Source organism: Prionailurus bengalensis, chromosome A1 (genome assembly GCF_016509475.1).
Source record: "Prionailurus bengalensis isolate Pbe53 chromosome A1, Fcat_Pben_1.1_paternal_pri, whole genome shotgun sequence".
Classification (NCBI taxonomy): domain Eukaryota; kingdom Metazoa; phylum Chordata; class Mammalia; order Carnivora; family Felidae; genus Prionailurus; species Prionailurus bengalensis.
The window spans coordinates 115283192-115299581 of NC_057343.1; the positions used below are offsets into that span (position 1 = coordinate 115283192).

At 48.1% G+C, this 16390-nt stretch overlaps 3 protein-coding genes across 7 annotated transcripts in view; 2 read left to right on the plus strand and 1 right to left on the minus strand.

Moving 5' to 3' along the window:
* CDC25C (cell division cycle 25C) overlaps nucleotides 1-1137 on the minus strand; it is a 29315-nt gene extending 28178 nt beyond the window's left edge. The window contains exon 1 of one of the 4 annotated variants that reach the window (XM_043588905.1): nucleotides 812-1137. The gene's annotated coding sequence lies outside the window, so the exon portion shown is untranslated. The remainder of the gene's footprint in view (nucleotides 1-811) is intronic. The other 3 variants (XM_043588896.1, XM_043588917.1, XM_043588925.1) reach the window with 3 other exon arrangements.
* On the plus strand, nucleotides 1137-4740 carry LOC122487915 (oocyte-specific histone RNA stem-loop-binding protein 2-like; the record flags this gene model as incomplete). The annotated part of the gene is given in 7 exon segments (XM_043588951.1): nucleotides 1137-1363; nucleotides 2344-2454; nucleotides 2566-2670; nucleotides 3299-3451; nucleotides 3595-3715; nucleotides 4581-4663; nucleotides 4665-4740. Coding segments are annotated over 7 exon segments (846 nt in total), but the record flags the coding sequence as incomplete, so codon positions are not given.
* Nucleotides 4741-5249: 509 nt separating this feature from the next.
* Nucleotides 5250-16131, plus strand: FAM53C (family with sequence similarity 53 member C). 2 transcript variants are annotated; one of them, XM_043588944.1, is made up of 5 exons: nucleotides 5250-5568; nucleotides 8932-9161; nucleotides 9556-9613; nucleotides 11388-12172; nucleotides 13080-16131. In XM_043588944.1, the coding sequence occupies exons 2-5, from the start codon at nucleotides 9084-9086 to the stop codon at nucleotides 13335-13337; spliced, it is 1179 nt and encodes a 392-aa protein (XP_043444879.1). In that variant the 5' UTR covers nucleotides 5250-5568; nucleotides 8932-9083; the 3' UTR covers nucleotides 13338-16131. The 2 variants fall into 2 exon arrangements, with proteins under 2 accessions (XP_043444879.1, XP_043444871.1); XM_043588936.1 differs by lacking the exon at nucleotides 5250-5568 and adding an exon at nucleotides 5892-6023.
* The last annotated feature ends 259 nt before the right edge of the window (nucleotides 16132-16390 follow it).

Consider the following 16390-nt stretch of genomic DNA (forward strand, 5'->3'; position numbering starts at 1 on the left):
CTCACAGGCTGTCCAGTTTTCACAACCTCCTCCACCCTTCCCAGCAGCAGCCCAGTGGCTCAGTACTGGAGAAAGGACATCCCTAGGATCACAACTAGGCATGAAAGTTGAATCCCACTTGCCCCAAGCACCTTGACCTTTTTCTTGGAGCCGAACTTATCTAGAGGCAAACGCGGGACTTTTTTTTTTTTTTTTTTTTTAAAGTAAGCTGTACACCTAAAGTGGGGCATGAACTCGCGAGAACAGTTCCACATTCCATTGACTAAGCCAGCCAGGCAACCCAAAACCAGGACTTCATTTAAAAAAGGAATGAGGGGCGCCTGCATGCCTCAGTCCGTTAAGCTTGGGGCTCTTGATTTCAGCTCAGGCCATGCTCTCATGATCTCACGGGGGTGAGATCGAGCCCCTCCAGGGCTCTGCCCTGGGCCTGGATCCTGCTTATGATTCTCCATCTCCCTCTGCCCTTCCCCTTCCCCGCCCCCCCCCCCCCCCCCCCCCCCCCCCCCCCCCCGCTGACTCACCAGCTCTCGAAGGAAAAAAGGGAGAAAGGGATTAAAGAGAGAGACAGAGAGAGAGGAAAAAAGAAAGAAAAAAAAGAAAGAAAAGAAAAGAAAAGAAAAGAAAAGAAAAGAAAAGGCTTTCACTTATTCGGGGGCCACACAGCTAGTGACTACTGACAGGAAAGAATTCGGGTCTCCTAACTCACGATAATGCTTATTAAATCCCCTGAAGTTCTGTTTGTAGAGCCCCCACTGGACACTGGGGGACGCTGAGGTTTCCGTGATACCGGTGGAGAGGGTTCCCGGCTTACCTCAGATTGGAGCCAGAGATTCACCTTCAGGAAAAACAAAGGTGGGGAGTCAGTCACAAGCCAAAACTTGAGCAGAATTAAAGGAAATCTGACGAAAGGAGTCAATTAACCAGACTACGATTCTGCTTCTAGACTGGATAGGCCGAGAGGATCGAAGTTAGAGCCACAGTGCAAGAATATCAACAGTCACAGGGCCTGGCTATTCAAACCTTCCGCCTCCCCAGTAAACCTATCCCATTCACTTCAAGACTGCGTCAGCCAATCTGCGCCCGCGCGCGCCCAGACTCCTTTGGCCAATCGTTTGGCTCTACATCACTAGGCGTGACCTTGCTTTGGAAGGAACACAATTTGCCCCGCCCCTCAGCCAGAACAGGATGCCGATTGGTCAGGGTTCAGTAAACCGCTAGGTAAGCCCCGCCCCCCGGGTGCCTGGCACACCATTGGCTCTCCCTCTGGCCAATCTCCACACCCTTCCTGAGCACTCTATTCCCTTAGCCCTTCCAACCCCGGGAGATTTAAACTGGACTTCGGTAGCAAGTACTGCTCTTTAAGATAATACCTGGAGAGAGTTGTTTGGGTGACAGTGTGTTTTAAACTTTTCTTTCCCCTTGCTTCTTTCTTGTGTCGTTACTTGGGCCTTTTCATCTTCGTTTTTCTTGCTTTCCGTTGGAGATGGAGCATTTGCCACCGGTATGGCAGATGTTGAGGCGAGACAGGTGTGTGTATTTATGCTGCATTTATGTATTGACCCCTTCCAATAGCTTTCATTGTTTCCAGTTCCTTTTAGAGCTCAGCATCTCTGAGACTCTAGGTTATGCAGGATAAAGGAAATTCCTTTTCAGGGAAAACAGGGGAATTAAATCATCTCTTGGTATAATCCTTATCACAGTCCAAAGGATCCCAAGCTTTGGCCGTTTATGGAAATTTGAACATTGATAGGTGATACTAAGAATTTATTCTTAATGATGGGGATTTGAATAATCCTGCGGGAGTGGTGGTGGGTATAGATGGTGGGTGGTGGGTATAGACGAAACAAGATTTGCCATGAGTATTAAGCAATGGGTAACTGGGGGTACATTATATCACTACTGTCAAAGTTTAATCATCTGGGGATTTTGTTAAAATGCAGGTTCTAATTCAGTAGGTCTGGGTTGGGGTCCAAGATTCTGCATTTCTAACAAGCTCCCAGCTGATGCTGATGCAGCTGGTCCTGAGACCATACTTTGAGTAGCAAAACATTATGGCATGCTCTTCTCTATTTTTGAAATCTTCTACACACACAAAAAGATGTTCAAAATGGCTTGGAAGCTCTTTGAATGCAAGCTCCTTAAAATGATGAATCAATAAGTAGAGAGTGGGGCCTAGGAATTATCAAGGCACTACTCATGCTGATGGTTTGCAAATCACATTGTGAGAAACAAATAAGCAATGCAACAGTTCAGCCACAAACACAACCTTTATCCGGTGTCCACATCTTGGTGGTGGTAGTTGCTAAGAAGTACAGCATAGTCAGCTGGGTTTTATCCTAATACCCTTTTCATATGGAGAATCTGCTTCCCCAGAAAGGAGGTATGTGAAGAGTCTTTGTTCTCTGGGATTGAGATGGTGAGTGTGGGAGTCAGCACAGAGCCCTGCCATGCTAGGTGAGTTTGAAAAACAGACTAGGGGTTAAGGGAGTATGTGTGGGATGAGTTGGTTTTTACTTTGAAAACCATAATCACACTTCATGGGACCATTGTATACTTCCCCTGCAGGTGGGAGGTAGAGACAGATGAAGTTGTTCTACAGCGGCGGCAAAAACAGATAGATTATGGCAAGCGCACACCTGGTTACCAGTGTTTCCTGCAGCAGGTCCCCAAGTGAGTGCAGTTGTGCGGGGTCACAACAAGCATGTCAGCTAAGTGGCTTTGGTTCAATGTAGGGTGATGGAAAGATATTAGAATACGAATGCTCTCACAAAGTCTCATCATTACTAAAACTAAGTCTCCTGAAATGTAGCCCCTAAATAAATTTTCAAGACTTTTTTTTCAAATGGAACAAATCCTACTTGGCCCATGAGACTTTCAAAAGCTCAATCCATGTTTGCTAATGAAGTTTTTCTTTCCAACCATTTTTACTTCATACCGCCAGCTGACTTCACTAATTACAACATACTTGCCTAATTACATGTAAGTTTCCATGCATACGGGCAAACTAAATGTATAAAGAGGTAGTATGTATTTTAAAGGGATGTCAGATACTGTCTTTTATATCTATCTTGACTTCTGAGGGAGTTGGAATATCTAAATTACCCTTGCCAGAAGAATATTAGGAATTTAGGAAGTTTGGTGCTTAATCCCAACTGAAGATTTATTTTTTCTATTGAATTGCGGGCATTGATCCTACCTGACTCTTAAGAAATCCTAATGAGTCTCCTGATTCACTGTGATAAACTGACCTGTGCCCCTTCCCCCTGACCTGAGTCTGACACATATCTGTCATTGCCAGGGCAAAGCGACAGCCAGGACTTCACCCTCAAACACCAAATAAGAACAGGAGGTACAGCCGTCGCTCGTGGGATGCCCAAATCAGGCAGTGGAGAAGAGCTCTACATTCATGGGACCCCCCCAGCCAGCCTCTGCAGGGCAGGGGGGCTGAGGGGTGAGTGCATTATTCTTGGTTTCTTGTTTGAGTGGTGGACTGAGCCCCACCTCTCCTTACTTTGCAGGGGTTTAGCTTTTAATGGCTGAAAAGGGAAGAGTCTGAATAAGGTGCATGTTCCTCTGACTCTGCTGCATTCCTAGGCAGGGGATGGAGCATCTCTTAGAGCCAATGGGTTCCACCCCTTTGGATGACCTTTTGGATGACTGGTTCCAGGCCCTGGAACCTTCAACAAATCTGGATGGAGACCAGAAGGGAGCCCAGGTAGTCTTCTATCCACCTATCTTCTACCTGTCTTCTAAATCCCACTGGTGCACTGTTAGAGATGAAGTCTGGCCTATGAGGTGACAATTAGCATGGGGTTCAAGGTAGTAGTCCAAGAATGAAAGAAGGAAAATGGGGCAGCAAGAAAAAATGGACATGAATAAAAAATAGGACATGAATAAAAAACTCTGAGAACTAAAGGTGGCATAAAGAGATTTAATTATAGTTAGTAATGGCAGGGAAGTTGGGCTGCACTGGGGGCTATCTTATACTTGATGAAAGGGGTATAATTAATCTTCCTTGGAATTGAGGCCTGAAACCTGACGTGGAGGATTTGGGTGTTTGTTTTTTTCAAGTGTCTCATTTTATAAATGTTTTGCATATGAGCCAATGCTAACTTCTTATTCTCAATCATTGAACTTTATTAAAGCATTGTTAATAATAAAAATAATAAATAACAAAATTATAAAAGGATAATAAATAATAAAAAAAGGAGGATCATCAAGTGGTGAAGACCAAGGACTTTAAAGCATCAAGGACTGCTCTGTAATATTACCTTTGCCTACCAGATGGGCAGTCACTTAATCTCTCCAACCATTTCATCTGTCAAATAGAGACATTTGCTCATTTCATGATTCTAAGCAAAAATGAGAATACTTTTTTAAAGTATGTAGCACGGTGTCTGGTACATAATAAGTGCTCCACAACAGTAATTACTGGAAACCATGTCTCCTATACTTCATGGCCTTGTTCCCTCTTTTGCCAAGAGGAAATGTGCAGGGCAAGGGAATATGCAGTGCATCTATCTTCCCTCCACCCCTATTTTCTTGATAAATCTCACTTTCTCTTCACTCTTCTTTTTCAGTTTGCAGACTTGGTGGCTCCTGCCTACTCCCTTCCCTGGCTCTGTGAGGAAGATCCCCACCACTGGTGCTACTTTGTAGCTGATCAGTTACATATCTGTCCTAGACTTGAGTGGGGCACAAAATATTTAGAGAAAACAGACGTCTTTCAAGGGACTTGCTGCTAAGTTGTAATAGTGTAATAGTTGTAATAGTGAAGATTATTTGCATTACTGCTACTTCCCAATCGATTAAAAAAGAAATCTAAAACTGCTGTACAAAAAGATGGCAACACGAAGGCATTGTTTAAAGCCTCTTTTTCTTTTTGCCTTTCTTTCTAAACCTTTTTTGATAGCTGAGCCTCGAATTTACATGAAAGTCAGGAACCATTTAGCTGTTCCTCACCCTCTTTCCTACTAACGTCTACATGCAGCCTTTTCGAAAAAAGACTTAAACTTTGGCTGAGGTGGGAGATGGTGGTAGTGGTGGAGATTTAATAAAGGGTGGTATCCTGTTCCTAAAGAGGAAAAATACGGACATGAACATCTTTTCCCCAGCTGCCTGTTTCCTCCCTCCCTGTCTTAAGTGGTCCAGCTGTAACCACCATACTCCTCCTTCCCTCCCCCCCCCCCAACCCACCCCCGCAAGCAACTGAACCGCCTATGATGTCATAATCACAACCCCATTACCTCATCCTGCTCGGGGGTGGGGGTGCGTAGAGGAAGGAAGAGTAGTGGACAGCCCTGGGCCCTCCGCAGCTTCACAAAGTGTTTTGGGTGAGGGCTAATTACAAAACCAATTTGGAACGGCCGCGCAACCGTTGCAAGTCCTGGGTTTATAAGGTTCGAGGCGATCCGGCAGCTTGAAGAGGGGCTCCTGGGACTCAGAGCAGGCCCTAATCGACTCTTGGACTACATTTCCCAGAAGCCTTCACGCCGCGGACGGGTCCTCTGCTGGCGGAAGGGGGATTCCTTCTCTGAAGCAGCCCTAGAGGGCCGGACAGGAGAGCAGGTAAGAGGAACTTCGGCTAATTCTGTTACGCGACTCAAATCGAGTAGAGGGCTGTACTTAGGCCAGTGTTGGAATGGAGGGTGAGGGGGATGGCTTTGTTTACCTTCGTCCAACACGGCCTCCCCCGCGGGTTTCGAGATGTGCCGCCAACTGGGTCCGTCCACATTCTGCAGTATTTTGGAGGGGGTGACTCGATAGTGAGGAAACCACCTTCGTCCCTAAATCAAAGAACCTGTCTCATTCCCGACAGTACTTTCCAAAATAGACTTTGGGAGAGAAACGGCGCAAGGCTCGAGCCTCCGCGGGCGGTTCAGGAGGATTCCGCGAACCAGAGCGATCTCCCTACTCTCCTTAGGGGCCCTTTGGTTCGCGCCGGCGCCTTTTAAGGGCACCGTGGGGCGAACGGAGCGCTCAGAGCTGCTCCGGCCGCGGCCCTGGGAGCTGGAGGAGCCGCGGTAGGTGGCGAGGGCAGGTGGCGCTGGGGCCTCGGGGCGGGCACCTCGGCCGTCCCTCCCTCCTTCCCTCTTTCCCTTCCCCCAGCCCGGCCGCGAGCGCCGCACGGCCTCTCTGGACGCCTCCGCGGGGAGAGCACGGGACCCGGTGGGGGAGGGGTTGGCGGAGTGCTAAGTCCCAGACCCTCTTCATCCCCAGCGTCCTGAGTTCGCTTCCCGCGGCCAGGTGATGGAAGCTGATATGGGAGGAGGCGAACGACAGCCCCCCTGAGCGAGCCCTTGTGCCCCCCTAGGGGCCAGCGGACGCCCCATGCCCCACCCCGCAGGGACAGGCAGGGCAACCGAGGGAGAGGTTGAAGACTGGAGGGGGGCCTAGCCTTTTGCTTCTTCATCGGGGTGGGGGGAGGGGTGCTCCCCACTTGTCACCCCTATCCCCGCCAGAGCCATATGGAAGAAGGAACAGTCAGATCCTCACTTACATGTTCATGCACCTCCCTGCCTTCCTCATGTTTTTCTTCAGTCTCCCCCAGAGGTGTGGGCCTGGGACCTGGGGGTGGGGTGGGGGGGAAGGTCCCCAGGGGATTTGTGACTCTCTTACCCCTTGGCCTGACTAGATCCTAGGTTCTTCAGTTTTCATCACAACCTCAGCATCCCTGAAACCCGAATGTCAGGGGTTACTGCCATCCAATAAGAGATGGGATGGGGGTCCAGTCTTTATGTTAGGGGGCTGATGGTGGAAGGAAAGCCTGGATTGAGAGTTGGGCCTGGTGGGGTCGTGGGGAGGGCCTAGCGGCCTGCTGCTCTGTGAAGGGCTGAGCCCTGTGCCAGTTGTTAAGCTGAGAAGTTTTAACTTGTTTAGTGAAGGTTCAGGGCTGTCTTTGCCCCTCAGATAAACAAAATGGAAGGGGAAGGAAGGCGGCAAGAGAGGGTTTCTTACACTTTTTTCTATGCCTGCCTGAGAAAGAGGAGGCCCCTCGCGGAGCTGGTTTGCCTTCTTTTGTGTCCTGGTTTGATTCCTTATGGCTTCCGTTCTGTTCCCCCTCTCAGGCTGGCCTGTTTTAGGAAACTCAGGCTGAGAGTATCAGTTGCGTGGTGGTAGTTGCATTGTTCCAATTACCGCCGTGTGTGGCCACATCCCAACAATTAAAATGCAGAAAAACACAAAATCACTCTCTTCACTTGATCCCAGAGAGGGCTGGGAGTTTGCTGTTTGGCCAAATGCCTCATGAAAAGCTTGAAAGAGTTTGCTTCACTCCCTGCTCTTCATGGCTGGTCAGGCTGAGGCCTGTGATCTGTGGGGTAAAAGCCTTCAGTTAGGTTCCCTCTCTAGTTGATCTTTTGGGGGCAGAGTTAAGAAACCAAGAGCAGAAAAGAAGCTTTAGCTTTTCCTCCAAGAACATAGAAGCTGCTGAAGGGAGCTCTCGGGAAGCTGGAACTTCGTTCAGGGTGGTGATAATTATGCATGAAAATGATAGTTATCTGTAATGATGATTGACTTCTCCCAGACCTTTCTTCCAAAAAAACTCCACATATATCCACATGTATTTCTTTGCTTTTCCTTACCTACCTCTCTCTGAGGTGGGGATGGGGTCAAGATGATTCCCTCTTTTTTTTGCAAAAGTAGAAAGTGATCTGCCTCCAAGGTCACAGAAGAGCTGTTTTGGGCTTCCCTAGGTGTGCAGATGAGGAAGGGTGGCGTCCAGCCAAATAGATAAACCCAATTGCCTTCTTCAGCTTAATATCATCACTTGTGGCATTCTTAGCCTGTGTAGAGCAACAAAGAGGAGGGTTTGAGAAACAGCAGTCTTTGTGGAGTCCTGATTTGTACAGGCTAGATCGTATGCTTTTTACATTTTGGTATTTCATGTTATATGGTACCTGTGACAGGTTAAGACCTTTATTGTGCCCATTTTATATACAGGTTAACTAAGGCCAAGAAAAGTCAAGTGACTTCCCAGAACTGTCACAGCAAATTGGAGCAAGATTTAGATTTCTTGAATGTTTGTTTTATCTACTAGAGAATGCCATATACACCCTCTGATGAGCTGTCTGCCTGCTGGTCATTTCTGGGAATAGGCAGAACCATATGGAAATACTAGGTTAACCTCCTCTCCTCCATTGAGCAAGGCCCCTCAGGCAATTGTGTAGGCTGGAAGCCTGTTCTTTGATAGAATTAGTTTGCTTCTACTGAAATTGACCATGAGAAGGAGTCTCAGTTAATTGTATCCATGGTCTTTGAGTCAGATCAGGCTAAAAACTTAGTTGAATGAAGTCATACAGTTGTTAACATCTATAGAGTTGAAATGTAATTGGAATAATCCTGGTTCCATTTCTCTGTCTTCTTAGCTTTGTAAGAGAATGTATACAGTATCTGTTAGAAAACAGTATAACACAATATACATTCAGGCTAAGGGAGAACATGAAACCTTGTTCACTCTGATTGGTCTAAAGGAAAAAGTCATTCCTACAACCAGTGCTCCACCCTGTTCCCTATTACTATTTGTGTGGTTTAGGAAAAATGTATCTCTCTGTTTCTGATTAGAGGATAAAAGAAAATATTGGGGTAATCAGGATGGAAGTAACCATTTGGGTGTTGTCTCTCACTTGAGCTGTTTTTTAAGTGGTACCGGTAGTCTGGGTAGACAGAGCAGAGCATGAACCAGGTTAGGAGTGGCAAATAGGTTTCAACTTGCTTGCTAACTCCAGTTCATTTTACTGGTTAACTGGAGTGCCACGTTCAGAATGTTTCTGAGGCTGTGTTTAGGCTTAGCAGGAAAGAGCTGTGATCAATTAATGATGTCTGCCAGAGGCCTGGCATAGGGATGCTGTGGTATGTGTGCCATGCATTTTCCACCTTTGGGCCAGGTACATCTCTAATATCACTTGGGGCTGGTCCCTCTGTAATTGGCAGACTCAGCAGGCATGACTGGAGAGGGGAGTCCCAATGGTGCTAGAATGGTGCTGCAGTGGCAGAAGACGGCTCACGAGTGAGGTCTGGAAGAACAACAGGGAAGACATCCATCATTTGCTCCAAAGTGTGCAAGTCATATCCTGGGGAGAATCATGATAACCCTGATCACTGAGCAGCTACAGAAGCAGACTCTGGATGAGCTGAAATGCACACGCTTCAGCATCAGTCTGGTAAAAGACCAGTCTTCCTGCTTCTCTACCATCCCCTCCCCCTTTTTTCTGAGGCTGTTTGTTGCTACTACTTTACCCATGTCCTGTGCCGTATGAGTCATGGTACTTGTACTGGAAGAGCCTACTAAAGGCTCAAAACCCAGCCCAAAAGGAAGGGGGCAGGTATTTTTCCACTGATAGAGAAGGGACACCAAAACTTGGGTGGAGAAGGGTATGAGATGTTGGAAGATGTGGATTATTTTACTCACTAACTTTGGGAAGACAACAAGAAGAGAACATTTAGGAGTCCCTAACATTTCTATAGCCCATGAATTACAGGGGTAAGCTGAAAAGGGCTTCCTGGAAATCTGTGTCCTGAGCCTGAATCATGATGGATATCCTCTCTCTCTCTTAGCCTCTGCCTGATCATGCAGACATCTCCAACTGTGGGAACCCTTTCCAACTTGTGTCTGGTAAGGCTTTGTATGTGTGTCTGTGTGTATCTACACCTTTCTTTCATTGGTTTCCAGTGACCAGGGCCAGCTAGTCTATCTCCACAATTTTCTTGCCAGGGTCACCTGCTGAGATTCACACTTATCTCCATTTTCCTGCACCTGCATGGAGCTTATTTGTTTAGTTTGCTCTTATTCTAGCCTTGACAGGACTTTTATAATCTGATTTTTTTTTTAAATAGGTAATACATTCATGTGGTTCAAAAAATTTAAAGGGGCACTTGGGTGGCTCAGTCGGTTAAGTGTTCCACTCTTTTTTTTTTTTTTTTTTTAATTTTTTTTTAACATTTATTTATTTTTGAGACAGAGAGAGACAGAGCATGAACGGGGGGAGGGCCAGAGAGAGAGGGAGACACAGAATCTGAAGCAGGCTCCAGGCTCTGAGCTGTCAGCACAGAGCCTGATGCGGGGCTCGAACTCACAGACCGTGAGATCGTGACCTGAGCGAAGTCGGACGCTCAACCGACTGAGCCACCCAGGCGCCCCAAGTGTTCCACTCTTGATTTCAGCTCAGGTCATGATCTCAGGGTCGTGCCCCTCATTGGAGCTCACTTAAGATCCTCTCTCTCCTACTCCCTCTGCCCTTCTCCCACACACACTAAAAAAAAAAAAAATTTTTTAAATCTTTATTTATTTTTGAGAGAGACAGAGTGTGAGCTGGGGAGGAACAGAGAGAGAGAGGGAGACACAGAATCCGAAGCAGGCTCCAGGCTCTGAGCTGTCAGCACAAAGCCCAACACAGGGCTCGAACTCATGAACCACGAGGTCATGACCTGAACCGAAGTCGGACACTCAACCAACTGAGCCATCCGGGCACCCCTCAAAAAAAAATTTTGTGAATAACAAATATATTGAAAAAGTCTCCCTTCTCCATCTAGCTCCCGCCACCTCCCCAAAAGCAGCTCGTGTTATGACTTTGTCTATCCAACTAGAGTTTCTTTATACAAATAGAAGCAAATATAAATGTGTACTTTTTATTCCTTCCAAAGGTTGCACACTATATATATTATTTGGAACTTTTTATTTTTTTAGTTAACTACACTCTAGCTAGATCTTTTGGTATCAGTGTGTTAATTGGAGCATTTCTTTGTGGGTGGCTAGACAACAAAGGAACATGAATAGTCTTAGGGTTTCCCAAGCCTGGGTTCCATCATCAAAGGCCTTCCCCACTCTGTTTGCCCTCTCTAGGAATAAAAATGATCTCTTACCTGCTCGATTACCTCTTAATCCTTGGCAGCCCTAACTCTTGTCTGGGTGCTGATGACATGTAGGAAGGAGAAAGATTAAAGAAGAGCATGGGCCTGCTTTTTACAACCTGGGGCTGGTAGGTATGGAAGCAGAGTAAGGCTAGGTGGAGTGAAGTATGAGCAGGGCACACATGCTTTTTTTTCTCTTGACTGTTTGTGCCTTTGAGAGGGAGTGATACGCGGTATTTGAAACTATTTTTAATTTCAGGTGGTTCCTCATAATGGAGGCAGTATAGTCTAGTGGTAAGATACCTAGCCTTAGCATCACACAGACCTGGATTTGAATCCTCCTTTGATCATTTCATTCCTACATGACCTAGGACAGGTTACTGGACTTCTCTCATCTGTGAAATGGGGATAATAGTACCTACCTCCTGAGGTTTGGGGAAACCTCACATAAAGTGCTCATTATATTTTGTGGCATATAGTAAGCTCTTAAAAATATATTAGCTATCATTAATACTATTTTTATTATGAATGCTTTCCAGAAGGTGCTTCCTGGAGGGGCCTGCCCCACTGTTCCTGTGCTGAGTTCCAGGACAGCCTCAACCTCAGCTACCACCCCTCGGGCTTGAGCCTGCACCTCAGACCACCTAGCCCGGGAAGTTCCCCACAGGAGCAGCCCCTCTCCCAAGTCCTAAGCCCTGAGCCCCCAGATCCAGAGAAGCTTCCTGTGCCCCCTGCCCCTCCATCCAAGAGGCACTGCCGCTCACTCTCAGTGCCCGTGGACCTGTCTCGCTGGCAGCCGGTGTGGCGGCCCGCCCCCTCCAAGCTGTGGACTCCCATCAAGCACCGGGGCAGTGGTGGAGGGGGTGGGCCGCAGGTGCCTCACCAGAGCCCCCCAAAGCGGGTCTCCAGCCTCAGGTTCCTCCAAGCTCCCAGTGCCTCTTCTCAATGTGCCCCGGCCCACAGACCCTACAGTCCCCCTTTCTTCAGCCTGGCTCTGGCCCAAGATTCCTCTCGACCCTGTGCCACCTCCCCCCAGAGTGTCTCCTGGGAGAGTGATGCTGAGTCCCTGTCACCTTGCCCACCCCAGCGTCGCTTCTCCTTGTCACCTAGCCTGGGCCCGCAGGCAAGCCGCTTCTTGCCCTCTGCCCGGAGCTCCCCTGCATCCTCCCCAGAGCTGCCCTGGCGACCTCGAGGCCTCCGCAACCTTCCCCGAAGCCGCTCACAACCCTGTGATCTGGATGCTCGCAAAGCTGGAGTCAAACGGCGCCATGAGGAGGACCCCCGGCGGCTGCGGCCTTCTTTAGACTTCGACAAGATGAATCAGGTGGGACCAGCAGGACTAGGGAAACTTGGTTGGGAGGAGGGAGACTCTGTTCCATTTTTACTTCGAAGTGTCCCCTAGTTCCATGCACTCCTGACAGGTTCTTTTCTGTCTGAGCTTCTGCTAGTGTGATTCACCATCCTAGTTGTCCGGGACTGTACCTACTTTAGGACTCAGTGTCCCGTGTTGTGTGTAACTCCTTGGGCCTGGAGGTTCTAGAGAAGTTGAGGGGAGACCCATGGTAAATCTTCCAATAGGGATTCCTGATTGTTCTGCTAAAGGTGCTTTCCCTCCTCTTCTGAGGATGCATAAGCCTCAAAAGTCACATCATCAGTGCCCTACCCTTTCTTGACCTCTAGACTGATTTTGCCACTCTCCGTCAGTGCTTCCGCTGGGTGTGTGAGGGCTTCAGCAAAATGGGTTGCTGCCTTACTCATCTGTTCAGCAAATGGATTTTGACTTCCCAGTGTGAGTGCAGCTTATATGCACTTGTCCACTTTTTTCATACTCTTCCTACTAGTCCATTGGGTCACAAACCCCTTTGAGAATTTACTTATTCAGAGTCATTCCTCCAACCAGTCAGCAAATGTTACTGAATACCTGCTATGTACTGGGCTGTGACTAGGCACTTGCAATATTGTTGTGAGACACCCAGATAAGATTCCTGCCCACATGAAGCTTGTAAGTGAGCTCTTAATCTTGAACCCAACAGAAACTATGGGCTCTTTGCTCAAAGAACTGTGCCTGCATACTAAATTTTCTAAATGTTACCAGGGAGTTCACCCACGTCATGCCTAGGACTCATACCTGTAGGGGTAACCAAGAGGGATACTTTGAAATATAGCTTGGACTAGGGTTCTGTGGGAGTTGATATCTTTCTGCATTCTTAACTTTGTTGTTTGTTTGACAGAAACCATACTCAGGAGGTCTCTGTCTCCAAGAAACAGCCCGGGAAGGCAGCAGCATCTCTCCACCGTGGTTCATGGCCTGTAGCCCCCCACCCCTCTCTGCTTCCTGCAGCCCCATTGGAGGTTCCTCCCAGGTGCTCAGTGAAAGCGAAGAGGAGGAGGAGGGGGCCGTGCGGTGGGGGCGGCAGGCACTGAGAAAGCGGACACTGTGCCAGCAGGACTTTGGGGACCTGGACTTGAATCTAATTGAGGAGAACTAAAACTGAGAGGCTACTTCCTGGGGCCACACAGACTGATTCTCTATGGCTACTAACAAGTGTCAAGGCCCCAAGGCCAGGGGCCCAGCCTGGGAATGGGGGTGAGTGGAGGGCTCCGACTCAGGGCAGCCGGAAATCTTCTCGCTCCAGGAAGCTCGACCATGCCAAGAGACTGGCCGGGACAAGATAAACGGAGCTGGTGGCGGGAGGGACAGCCCCAGAGCAGACCCTTCCCATGGCGGCCCTGAGTGTGAGTATCCCTGCCACCGAAAAAGCAATGGGCAGGGAAGGAAGGGGTCTGCTGACCCCAGCTCGGGGAATTTCACTAGCCCCTTTGCTTCAAAGGGCACTTGTGTCTTAGAATTTGGCCAGGGTGGGGGGTTCATTCAGCCTCCTTGGAGAAATTGCGTGAGAGTGTGCGCGTGCGTGGGAGTGTACTTGGGGAAAAGTGTGTTTGCGTAGCCTTAGGGAAGGAAGGCAGTTGCTCCATAACAGCAGAGCATCATGATACCCCCAGGATCTTGAGTTTGCACGGGATAGCAGGCTTATTCAAGGAGTCAAGAGGAGGGCACCAAGTTTTTCTTTTTTCTAAGTAGCTTGGTTTCAGAGCTGATAATCCATAAGCACTGTTGGCTCTGCAAAGGACTCTCTTTTGGGGGTGGCAGGGTCTTTTAAGTGCTGTGACCTTGGCTAATGGTCTTTGTCTTAGACCCGTCCCCTTCCCTAGATAGGTCTAATATTAGGGCTGGAGAGGGCTCTCTATGTTGATTCTGAGCTGGCCTTTTTTTCTTATCAGATTGCCTAGGCTATGTACAACCTGCCTCTTTCTCTAAGTAGATGTAAGCACGTGTGGACAACCGAGGCATGGTTGGATGGCTCCATTTTTCTCTTTCCCTCTCTACTGATGGGATTTTTTCCCCTCACATTCTGAGCTTCGAGGGTCAAGAACAAGGAGGAAAGGCCCTGTGTTGGCCCTCATCATCTAAGGCCAACCTGCAGCAGAAGTGGCATTCAGTCCCCAGTAAGCATGGGTAAGCTCATTCCAGCACTATCTTTTGGAAACAGACTATAGGGAAACCTGTTGTCATTAGATCCAGGTCTAACCTCTTTTCAGACCTGCTTGACAAAGAGGAAGGGGATGTCAGCATTTACTAGTTTGCTTGTCTTCCATTCCTGCCTAGAAATGTTTATTTGCCTCTAATTGGACCTGAGAGACCTCAGGGAGGTTGGGGCTCACTAAGGGGTTGGCTGAGGTTGTGTAAAGCAAAGGCTGTGAGAAGCAGCTGGGAATTGTTGTTGTTGGATTGAATTTCCTTTTTTTGTTTCTCGCCCATAACTTAAGCCAGGGCATCAGGTCCCAGTGGCTGCAGGGATGGGTTTAACGACTATAGGACCCTTGGTAGGGCTGGCACCAGTGAAGATATACTGAAGCAGCCGCCAAATAGCTTGTTAGGCTTTGTCCGGCTTTGGTTAGACCCTGCACGACTGAATTGGACCTGCCCTTCTTGTTTATTGGAGGAAGGGCATTCTCTTGGATTTCCAGGGTGTGTTAGGACCCAGTTCCTCATGGTAAGGGGAGAAGACCAAAGTCCACACGTTTTCTTCCTCATGGGATTGAACCTGTCATTTTCTTGGTTTCCCACATGTCACATAGGAACATCACTGACGCTGCAGCCCTCTCACCTCCACTCCAGGGGAGGTGGCCATTTCTTCTTGAGGCTCTGGCCCTCAAAGGTTCTACCCTTCCAGGGCTCTTCCCCTTCTCCTGCTAGTTACCATGTATTACCAGTGAGCTACCAAGTCTGTAGGGGCCTGAGAAAGGCTCTCTGGAGAATCCAGGGAAACTGTGAGCCCAGTAGTTGCCCATCCTTGGTTTCATCCCTCCCTTGGCTCTTCTTCTTTAGGCCATAATTTCCCTGGTGCCAGCTTCTTTTCCTCCTGGGGCATCCTTATGCCTAGGCTCTCTGCTGCATATTGGCTGTGCCAGCTTCCAATAGGCCACTAGCAAGACCAGTGGTGTCTCTGTAAGCCCCAAGCTCAAGAAGTGAGGGCAGTAATTCTGCCTCTACCCTGGCTTCCCCAAAGCCCCAGGGTGCCATCCGTAGGGGAGAAGGTCTACAGATAATCATATTTGAATTCTATTACATTAAGATCTGGAAAGTTAAATTAGTTGAAACTGTCATCTTGCTTCCCAATCCGAGCACCCATGACCCTGGGACAAGCCTTTTCAAGAAGTGGTTCATTTTGCTTTACACAGTAGATCTGTTCCAAAAGTTCTGTATAAGCCAGATGCTATTTTGCAATGCATTTGGACTGCCGACCATTAAAAAGCAGCCTGTGTGATTGCTTCTTTTGTAAAGCAAGCAACCTCCCTCTACTTTAGCTGTTTTGACTATTTGGATTTTCACATATTGGGCTTACCCAGAGTGGAGCACACCTATACAGGGCTGTGGTTGACGCTGGGTAGACATCTGCATCTGTGTTGTGTGTGTGGTGTGGCTGACCAGTAGGTGAGTATTCCTGCGTGTGTGAGTGAAGCCACTCCCAGGCTGGTGCTCTCCTCCTGTGCCCGGTGACTGCCCAGTGGCAGCTCCAGCTGCCCTTCACTCCCACCTGCTGCCAAAGTCCCTGTGCTAATGGGATTACAAATACAAAAAGTGGAAAAAAAATTTTTCGTAAACTTTGTTTTATATTAAAAAAAATCCATAAGTCTGTGTGTGTTAAACATGAGGTCCTGCCTCTGTGGCTGTGTTTGAAAAAATAAAGTTTTATTAGAATAATTCATTTTCCCAAGCAATCTTGTGTACTACAGTGTCTTCTTCCCTTCTCCACAAAGAAAAGCAAGGAGGAAGCAGGGAGAAGGCCACCTAACTCTAACAGTCCCTTGCTCTAAGACATGGCTGGGCCTTCGCCCCTCGAGGGCAGTATCTGGTCCTAGGCCTTTTGCAGCCACAGCATTAATATCCTGTGGCCCTGCTTGTGAGATGGCCTTGGTTATTTTTGGCAGTCTGATTGGTCTTTGTTTCCCTGATAGTGGTAACTATCTCCTCTACCCT

Coding starts and splice junctions, on each gene's coding strand:
- FAM53C (XM_043588944.1), top strand. CDS start 9,084: ATGATAACCCTGATCACTGAGCAGCTACAGAAGCAGACTCTGGATGAG. Junction 9,614..11,387: donor CCCTTTCCAACTTGTGTCTG/GTAAGGCTTTGT, acceptor AATGCTTTCCAG/AAGGTGCTTCCTGGAGGGGC. Junction 12,173..13,079: donor ACTTCGACAAGATGAATCAG/GTGGGACCAGCA, acceptor TTTGTTTGACAG/AAACCATACTCAGGAGGTCT.